The sequence below is a fragment of the Pundamilia nyererei genome, unplaced genomic scaffold (genome assembly GCF_000239375.1).
Source record: "Pundamilia nyererei isolate P.nyererei 1_Seehausen unplaced genomic scaffold, PunNye1.0 scaffold00288, whole genome shotgun sequence".
NCBI classification, from domain to species: Eukaryota; Metazoa; Chordata; class Actinopteri; order Cichliformes; family Cichlidae; genus Pundamilia; species Pundamilia nyererei.
The window spans coordinates 7862-18695 of NW_005187689.1; the positions used below are offsets into that span (position 1 = coordinate 7862).

At 42.3% G+C, this 10834-nt stretch overlaps 1 protein-coding gene across 1 annotated transcript; it reads right to left on the reverse strand.

Moving 5' to 3' along the window:
* Positions 1-5272: 5272 nt before the first annotated feature.
* sox18 (SRY-box transcription factor 18) lies at positions 5273-8923 on the reverse strand. Its single transcript, XM_005750796.1, has 2 exons — positions 8170-8923; positions 5273-7462 (listed from the first exon to the last, which is right to left on the reverse strand). The coding sequence occupies exons 1-2, from the start codon at positions 8540-8542 to the stop codon at positions 6144-6146; spliced, it is 1692 nt and encodes a 563-aa protein (XP_005750853.1). The 5' UTR covers positions 8543-8923; the 3' UTR covers positions 5273-6143.
* Between the last annotated feature and the right edge of the window lie 1911 nt (positions 8924-10834).

The following is a 10834-nucleotide window of genomic DNA, read 5'->3' on the forward strand; positions in this document are numbered from 1 at the left end:
CAAGAAATGAAATGGTCGCTGGGCTCTCCTCTAGAGATAAGGGGTGTCCAAATTCAAAGGCTGTGTTCTCCTGAGGACCTGTCCTTCGTGGTCTATGTGGGTTAGGGTCCTTCGAAGGCCGAGTAGGTCAGAAGTACGAGGCTGTGAAATGGGACGGTCTAACCTTCAGATCTGCGTCAACACTGTCTCGGTGGAGTTTAATAAACTCAGCCGTCTGCTCTTTGCTATCTAGAATCTAACAGGATACTGGTGTAAATTCTCGACCATCTCACACTTCTGTTTAATCAGTTTTCTGTTTGACATTTATTCAGCTGCGTGAAAACCCCGGAGGAACCCACCCGATGGATTAATAATGTTTGATTTAATCTAATCTAATAACTTTAATCTCAGCCAAACCGATTTACTCAGGAACAAATAAAACACTGAAAAAAGCCAAACAGTAACATTTTTAAGTTATCTAAGTGACATATATATCATGTTTAGTAGCGAAAGACCACGGGGAGGTTTGAAAACGATGAAGCCGGGAGTCCGCTGCTCTCGCCGGCTCGAGTGACCCTCGAGCTCCCAGTAAGCTATCGAGCTGGTGGGTAACAGACTTCTCTGAAAACATCGGAGCACTTTTGCAAACATCTGATGTCTTGATAAACCGAGCAGATATTTATTTAGAAGTTTATTTTGTGACCCAGAAAGATTAATAAGAGTAATATTCAAACTGAGTAGCGGCCACCATTGTTGGAAACTGGAGTTGGCTGGGCCACGCTATGAATTCTGGGATAGGTTGGACCACAAAGGATACATCCAACCCATCCTTCAAATTAGGGGAAAAGGAGGACGCATTTGTCGGCTGCATTAGGAGGAGTCTACAAATTTGGACAGCCTTAGTCGCGTCGTTGTGACGTAATCGGTCTACAAATGCGTCCTCAGGAGGATGCAGCCCATGAATTTGGACACCCCGATAGGGTGAGAGGCTCAGAGTAGAGCCACTGCTGCTCCAAACTGAAAGGAGCTAGTTGATGTCTCCTGGATGCCCAATAGCTCAGGTGTTTCGGGCATATCCTAGCAGGAGGGAGGGGAGAGTGTCCGCGGGAGAGGATTCCACGGAGACGGAGAGGATGATGACAGGTGGTTCATCTGAACTCCAAGCGGGCGGGAGGGCAGGCAGGTGAAGACTTGAACACCCTGGACAATAACCTGAGCACACAGTAACAGGATTAACACAGTTCATAGAAACCAGAAATTCCACATCAACCTTCGCGAGGGGCCAAGTTACCACTGAATGGTGACTAACGGATTGGCATGGAGCAGCTGGCCGTGCTGATCGCCTGGAATGGGGTGCAGGTGTGAAGGCCACAGCCACACCCTTAGGCGTGGGCATCCCCACCGCTCCTCAGACACCGATCCGCGGACCATGACACCAGGACATGCTGAAGAGATTACATGAGCCCAGCGAGCGCTAGAAAAGAGGCCTGGCCTGGGAAAGCAGCGGAAAACAGACGGAAGGATGGGAATCTCAAATTATTACTATGGAGTGAACAAAAGCAAGTTTGAATTTTACCATCCATTATAGTTAAATTAAAATGAAATTATGGTGAAAAAACTAAAGTGCAACTAATTTTTTAATGTATTTGTTTCTAACTCAAAAAGAAAAGTACAAAATACTGTATGATAAGAATCTGATGGCTACATTGAGATGATGATAGTTCAGTGCAGTGAATACATTCCTATAACAGTGGTGGCCATCGTCCTAATTCTGAGTAAGAACTTTAGTCATGATGGTGAAACTGTAATACGGCGGTTGGGACTGTCACAGATGAATGGATCCCCAAAGCTCAGCACTGCAGACATCATGTTACTGTTACGGGGGCGTGCTGCTTTCAGCTCCACACATCAAATACAAACTCTTTGATAACTCTTTGAGAAATCCAAAGTTTGATGAATTCAAAAGTTTAAAGAGATCAAAAACACACATGTGCACATAAAGTACAGACACACACGACTGAGTCTCCAGATTTTATGTTATTAATTCCTATTTAACACAGCACAAACTTCTTCACAACAACATAGTTTGAACAAAGAAACTCACAAACACACACTGTCATTTCAGATCACACACACACATGCAGTGTGTGTAGTTGTGGTGACTGATCTGACAGTATAACCACATGTGGCCAATAAAACACCACAGAAACAGATGGGAAAATCCCTCTCCCTCTTCTTCTGCCTTGTCTCTCTGAAGTGTGTAATCCACAGATTCCTTCTTTCGTTTACTTTTACTCCCAGTTTTCGGATTCTTTGATTTTTCCCGTGTCTGTGTTTCCACTTTTTGCCTCAGCACCTCCCTCCTTCTCATTCATTTTTAATATTTTTACTGCCAAAGACTTTTTCACAGTATTCTCCAAATATGCCATTTCTTTTAAAACATGTATTTACTTTCTCTTTATTTAATTTATATTTTATAAATTGTGAAACATGTTTATAGTTATCTTGGCGCTCTGTGCTGGTTCAGCACACCAAATCTGTAATATGTAAGCATGTAACTACAGCCAGACACACACTCACACCACATACACACCTCCTATGTGGCGCTTTCCAGCAGTCTAAAAGGGAATTCAGCCTCGTGTTATCTTTTCCATTCAGCCTATCGCGCTGCCGGGTGAGGTGTTGTCACAAAAATATACAACTCTTCCTCTCTCTCTCTCTTCATACTCCCTTTCCGAACATCTCAAACTTCCGTAGTGTTTCCTTCTTGCTGCTAACATTCCTGTCAGTTACCTCAGCGAGCACCACTGACACACATTTACTGAATACTTGACCTGGGGTAGGAAAACATACACACACTTACCACATGCAACTTTGGTTTTTACAGCCCAGTTACGTTATAGCTCTCTGCTCTCCAACCAGAGGATAAATGACTCTCATGGAAATGTTAATAACAGAGTGAGGAGAAAGAAGAACAGGGCAAATAGTGGGTCATACAGGGATGCCTGAAGGGCGAGAAAGAAAGGAGAGCAGCCAATTAAACACTTAATAAAAAATATAAAAGAAGATATTATGATTTTTTTACAAAATATAAAGAATATGTGAAAGAATTGTGAGAAGGAAGAAAAACGACAAAAAAGGAAGGATGGGGAAAAAAGGGGGAAAAGGAAGAATAGATCAGAACAAAGTTTTAGCACATTTACTCGACTGTATGACCTAAATATTAAATACATCTAAAAGTAAAAATAATTTAAGGAATGATTGAGGACATGCACATGTAAGGATAAAAGGAAAAGAAGCGATAAAATACGGGGACTGTTTAGAAAGATAGATAAAAGCAACACTAGATGGAAAATAGTAACAAATGCGCTCATAAGACGAAAGCAAGGAGTACTAAACAGCAAGAGATGGCATGAAGGAGCAAAAAGACGCCACAGAATGAATAAAAATGGTGAGAAACAAAAAAGAAGGGGAAAGGTGACAAAAGATTGCAAAGAATAAAAGCTGAGACAGAGAGAAGTGAAATGAGAGAAGATGACAGTGAGTGAGGTGCTGGGGGGGAGTAAAAGAAGTCTGAAACAAAGAAAACAGCTTTTCCTTGTTCTGAAAGTTTTGTTTGTGGTTTTGTTCAAGGGGAAACTGTTGTGCCAAGCCAATATTTTCTAATGTCTTAACGAAACCTAGAGAGGACAGAATCAGAGCTGATCACACAGGAAAACACAGACGTGACTCTTTGTCTCAAACTATGTAAATGCACTGAAAACACAGAGGACGCACCAATTGTGCTGTTTTTTTGTCTTTTTTGATATGCAGGAGCAAAAAGTTGACCAAAAATTCAAAATACTAAGTTTCCAAAGAATTAATCCAGCCAGCTTTAGCCACAGAGAAAAACCTGTAAATGTCCAGAGTGCAAACTTGGAAGTGTTTATTTTGTGACATTATATTAAAAGACTTAACAGATCTGTTTACACCCATTGCACATTTTTCAAATACATAAACACAAACAAAGCCCTTTTCTACGCTCGCTGTCAGGCACAGTGACAGTGGTGGGAAAATCCTGGTTTTAATTTTTTGTTATGTGTCTGCTGAGAAAATGTGTTTTGTATTAATCCCAAAAATCTTGGGTGTTTCTTTTTTTCCTTGAGATAATTATTACCAAAAGCCCCAGAGTTACTGCACGGCTCCAAAAAACGCCCGTCTCTCTGATGTCTTTGTGTGTCACAGTAAATTAAAATGGAAACACAGCTCTGTTTGGTGTCAACACGAAAGAATGTCAAATGCAGATGTACACGGCTTTTATTATTTTATTTTTTAATATTTAGCTTCCTTGGGGCTTATCCTCTAATAGAAAATATTTGGAAAAGGCCATAGGGATCAGTGTGGTGAATATAACTGTTTTCACTGTACATATCCTTGACGCTGTCCTTCAGTTTCATGTAGAGAAAAGAAAAAATGGCATTGTCTTTAGGACTGATGCAGAACAGATGTGAGCCCTTTGAGAAGAGACTTCTGGTTTTTGTTTCCACTGTATACAAAACGATGCTATGTAAACATACAGAGTGGGTGATGATTTTTCATTTTCTCAGTAGGAACAAAACCACTAATTTATGTTCATTTAAATGTTGGCAGGATAAGTTACTCATTTAGCAAAACGTAACATCTATAGGACATCATCACTTTATAAGTTCATAATAGATGAATGGCAAACAAAGTTCAGTGGAAAAGCACTTCTCCAACACTTTTGAAATGAAGGTTACACAGTTCACACATGCATCATCTCTTTGTGTCAGGTTTGCAACGGCTCTGAGTGGGCAAAAACTGAACTCACCAAAAGATCTGCCGGCACCTTTACATGAGCAATTATTCGATTTATACATGAAATATTACATAACAAAGATTTCTCTTTGCTTCAAAACAGAAAAAACACACAAATAAAACAGAGCAAGCCCTGCTAGGTAAGAACATGATAGGAAGAGGAACAGAGGGTGTCAGGCAGGGACAGGGGAAAATATATGACAAGCAGATGCCCTATGATACATTACATTAACATTTTATAGTTCTTTTCATAGTTTAAATTAAAAAAAACTAACAACCCCAGATCAGACGCATGTAACAGAATAAATATATTTATCACACTTTCTGACGAACACAACGCTTTCTTGTTCTTATGCCTAGCTGGGCTAATTAACTCCAGCACTGAACACATGAATATTAGAATTATATCAATCAACTCATCAAACTCTCAGCAAGAAAATATAATTTCTTTTTTTCCTTTAAGAAAAATAAGATTCAGTAAAGAAGACAGAAAAAAACAAGACAAACAGTCACAAAAACATATTTCAAATTATGAGTATTTTTACTTCTATATATGAAACAAGACATCAAACCCAGTGCATAGAGAACATTTCATAGTTTCACTTTCTCCTTCACATCCTGTCAAGAAGCATAGCATCTTCAAAAGTATACAGTAAACATCTACATCAAACCAATGTTCCCAAAGTTCATGACTGTGCGACTGATCTCCAACATCTGTTTGTGTGAGGTTGCTTTGTATGAATAGAGCTGATTACTTGCAAAGGCCGTGAATACAATCATGACCTGTGATCAGAAATAGACAGTGCTAAAGTTTTAAACAAACCCCAGTTAAAGATATATCAGAGAAGCTAGTTAGAAAGAGTGTTCTTGGAATCAGCACACACCCATGTATGTCAGTAGAGTCTGACAGGGATGTTTCGCGACAGGGAACATACAACGGCCTGAAAAGTGAAACATTCTGATAGGTTAGACAGATATCTGACATGTTGGTGTTTGCCCCTAACTTTCCCAACAACACTAAGAAAAATACTGTAAATGAATCTTGGAAGTGTTTCACTGAGCTAATTTTTCATGTTCCCAATCAACAAAAAATATGACAGAAATTGTTGTGAAGCCCAACTGAGATTATTTTCCTGATTTCAAATGCTTTCTTTTCTACAACATACCAAGAACTAAAATAACTGAACATTGAACATGTAAAGGCATGTCAACACACATAAGGGTTCCTGAAACCTAAAGATTTGAAAGCTAGTGAAGGGCTCTTTGAAATGCTTTGAATAAAGTATGACCCAAATAGTTTTTCCAGTATACTTCCTTTGTATGTTGTCTCATCATACATTTCAGAGTATTTATCCAGTGATACAGGTGCTGTAATAGACAGCGCTGCTTGCATCAGACAGAGCAGATATAAGAGGGCTGCTTCCATCATCACACCCACCAACGCCACCCATCACACCACCAACATCCCTATTAACTGCACTACTAACAATACTATTATTGCTACTTCCAGCAATACTGCTACTACGGCCACCCACAACCTTGGACACACCACCACATTCCCCGCCCAATCCATAAGCCTCATCTCGATTTCTCCGAACATTTACATACTGGTCAAATTCATGCCTGTCCACTTCAGCCCAAAATTCAGCAGACGAAGCCCCCAGCTGGCCAGAGGAATCCAGATTTGAATTATCCAAATTCACAGAGGGAGGGAAAGTGGATGGAGGGGGAATGGATGAGGTTGAGCAGGAAGAAGTCGTTTCAGGAGGAGGTGAAAGCTGCCCCAGATGAGAAGAAGTGAAATGAGGAGCTTTAGGGGTGCCGTTTCCATATAGCTGACTGAAATAACCAACAGGAGCAGAGCTCAGTGGGGGCTGGTGGCATTTTATTGGCTCAGAGAGGCTGTTGCAGGGCTGGTGATATGAAACTGGGGAGGAAGGATCCGGCAGTGGTGGCGGGCACTTTACGGGACTTCTTAAAGTGACCTGGTGACCAGAAACATGCGCGAGATTTAGCTTGGAGCTGAGTGAAGTGACAGAGCTCATGCTCGACATCATATTTGATTCAGCAGAAGTCATTCTGGTGCTTAAAGTCATTCCTGAACCCTGGCCGTGTATGGAGCTGTGGTGGCTGTGGTTGTTGTAGTGGTGGGTGTAATGCTGATTATGATGGTGAAGGTGGTGTTGGTACCCACTCCAAACTCCCATCCCTCCCTCCTCCTGCATATGTTGGGGGAAAAACACAGATTCCCCAGCTCCATCTTCCAGAATGTCCAGTGGGGACATTTCTGGAGTGGGCAAGCCATAGCTTTCTAGCTCTGAGTGTCCTGAGGCCTGGAGGTCCCTGAAATGGCCCAGAGATGGAAGCAGGTGATGAGAGTGATGATGTGGAGGCTGGACACCTGGATGCCCGTAAGCAGAACCTCCAGTAACATTTTCTGCACCCAAAGGACTGACACCAGGTCCTAAACCCAAGCCTGGTGCCCCACCCTGGGCTAAGCTGTGCAGCAGAAGCCCGGGTTCTACACGTTTAAGCTTCTTGGTGGTTTTTTTGCGGCGAGGTCGGTACTTGTAGTTTGGGTGATCCTGGAGGTGTTGGACACGAAGACGCTCTGCTTCCTCTACGAATGGTCGCTTCTCTACAGCGCTCAGGGCCTTCCACGACTGACCTGCAAGAAGAGGAGTTAAATATTTTAAAAAATTTCAACCATATTTTGGTCTTCTTAGATGAGAGAAAGGGGGCATATAAGAACAGCACTGCTGTTCAAATTCATTTTGCAACTCACTGTCAAACAGATTACAATCAGTCTGATAGATCATTTTATTATTTACTGCTCGGCCTATAACATGTCAAAATACTCTACAGCACTGACAGCCTTGAGCAGCTCCATCTACAGCTACGTGTAGGCATTCAAAGAAGGACCTTAATGTCCTGTGACATGCATGAAGTGCTTTGACTCTCAGTTCGTCCTGTTTTTGGAGATGTGTCTTACACACTGATGGATGTGAAGAGCTACTTGGGAGGTTATTTTAACAGCATTTGAAGTAAACTCACAGTAAAGAGTTTAGAGGCAAACATGGCATGTGCAATGAGCCATGTCTGCAATGAGCCAGATGCAGCAACATACATATTGGCTTGGTAATGTAGAGCTGAGGAATCAGACTTTTAATTTGTCCTGAACAGAAATGAGGCTATTTATGGTCTGTGTTTGATGATCTTTCTGGTGTGTCACACTGAAAACTGCTAAAATGAAAGTGGTCAGATATTTAAATTTCCAATACGACGACTCCTCACTTTGGTGCTTTTACTGAAATTGATGACTACAAAGATCAGATCTTTGGCTCTCCACTGAGTTGGTCTCTTTGTTTGTCTTACCGAGCATCTTGCTGAGCACAGCGTTGTGTAGGTCCGGGTTCTGCAGGGCCAGCCGCTTCCTCTCATCTTTAGCCCAGACCATGAAGGCATTCATTGGCCTACGAATCCTCTGCTCAGCCCCTGCAGCTTTCCCATCACCCACTGACATGCCTCCAGCCCGGTTCAGATCAGGACTCTGTCCCCCTGAACCGTGCGTCAAACACATCCTTGGTTCCCCTCTCCTCATATTCCCAGTTCTGTCTGGAGAACTGCAATCCTCAGAGAGCTTCTGTTCAAAACCCATTTCAGAAGCAGGACTCGGGGTCCTTGAAGTCCAGGGGCCCCCAAGAGACACCTGGCTGACTCTAGAAAGGCTAGGCTTGGTTAAATTCATCCCAGAAAAGGTTTAGTCCAGGTCAAATTCTGCAAATGTCTGTCTCAGTTTGTTGGTCTGCAAAGTTCTGGACAAAAACTGAAACTGAAAATACTTCAGCCGACAGAGGAGAGAAGCATCAGGAGAGGAATTTGGTCTCAGAGCACAAATACCAAAGCAAAGCATCGAGATGTGAGAGGAGGGGGAGACAAGAATAGAAAACAAACCCGTTGTGGTGCAGGATTTCCCCTGAAAACGATCCGCAGTGACTCTGCTGTTTTCTTTGTCCACTCTAGGTTTTCTGTTTGCTTCTGCGGTTTGTCCACAGTTTGATTTCACTCTGTCACTCGGGCCCTCCGACACACCGTCTCCCTCGCTGTCTGCTCACTTTGAAAGTTTGGAAACCTGTGGCCAGATCTGACCGACCCATGCTGTGTATATATACCCCGCCCTGACCAATCGCATAAATACAGGCTTGAGGATTTAACCAATGACGAGCCACCAGGCTGTTTGAGAGAGACAACACGGAGAGGGGAGGTCCAAACTTTCCCCCCCACCCTCCCTTCAATCTCTACAACTGCCACCCTTTCCTCCCACTGAACGCACACACGCACACACCCTGTCTGTCTGTACAGGGAGATGTAATCAGAGAGGTTCCATTGTTCTTCACTGAGAACTGAGAAGCTTCTTTGTCAAACACACACACAGAAGTAGTGAAACACAAATACCATAAATGAGATGACACATTTATAATTAAGTTTGCCAACAAAGGAGACAAAACATGATTACACACATTTAGTGTGTGTGTGTGTGTGTGTGTGTGTGTGTGTGTGTGTGTTTGTCTTTGAGGGCAGGACAGCGGCAAGGCAGCCAACCACAGTCCCAACCAGAACGATTAGTGGCTGAACTTAACAACTCACTGAAGAGGAGGAGGAGGAGGAGGAGGAGGAGGAGGAGGAGGAAGGGGCTCAGGTCTAGGATGGGTCACTATGGAAGGGGGTCTAACATGAGGTTTTGTAACCCAGCAATCTGATGTCTTAGGGATGCAGCAACATTTCAAATCAGTGTGAACTTCAGGGTGTTAAAGTGCTCACTCAATAAAGACATTAATTACATCATTTATTTAGCTTCTCTGTTTTATTGAAAGGTTTTTAGCTTATAATACAAAGTGCTGTGAGGCAACTGCTGTTTAATTTATAACATTTTGAAAAGGCATTCAGCTGAAATTTTGAGAAAAAAGAATAGACTTTGATATTTTAATAAAAAGAATGGAATTTTAAAGAGAACAGAATTATAATACGTTTTCTTGTAAAAATGAATGAAATGTGGCCAAAATTTAGTTTAAAACGTCAGGTTTGTAAAACACGGAACATTTTCTCCACCTTTGTCTTCACAAATTGAAAGTTTGACAAAGCCGAAAAAGGATGAGCACATTTATTTAAACACGTGCTGTGTTCTGTCCTGAGCTGGGTGAAACATTTGAACTAATGAAGAAACAGAATGAACAAACAATGGACAGAGCGATGCTCGTACCAATCAAACTGTTTGTCTGTCTGCCAAGGACACCCCCTCCCCTCCACCCGCCACAATCTAACGGCCCCCTACACACCCACCCACCCACCCACACACACACACACACACACATACACACACACACACCACTTTCTCCCCCACGCCCAGCTCCATGGGAGACTGTAGTGGCGTCTCTGAGCCTCCTGCTCAACCCACCAGGAACTACTCCCACTTACTACTGTGTGTGTGTGTGTGTGTGTGTGTGTGTGTGTGTGTGTGTGTGTGTGTGTGTAAAATGTTACAGTTTTGTCCTGCAATACTCAGCCGAGGGCTTGAAGCAGCAGCATTTGACCCAAAGTGCTAATCTAGCCAATAGCCAATCCAGAGGTTCCTGCAGCTGCTGCAATCCACTCCCGGTTAACTGAGTGGTACCAAAGACGCTGTGAGTTTTATTGTTGTTTATTACTGGAATGCATTTATTAACCATTTTAATGTTGCTTCTCCATCAAAGTCAGAAAGATGTTAAATAGTATAAAATGGTCTGAACAAAACCTTAAACACGTTGGTAAAGGACCAAAGCTACCACCACAAGTTTGTTTCATGTTTTCACTAAAACACAACTAAAAAGAAAATCTGTTATTTAAATCAATATCACATTCAAGATAATCTTCTCGTGCACCTCAGGACCTTCTTCAGATATTTTATCTTGCAGTAGGATTCATGTTATGCCCTGTTGACGAACAGAGAGAGACAGTGGGGAACAGAGGGAGAGAGGAACAGAGAGAGAGAGAGGAACAGAGA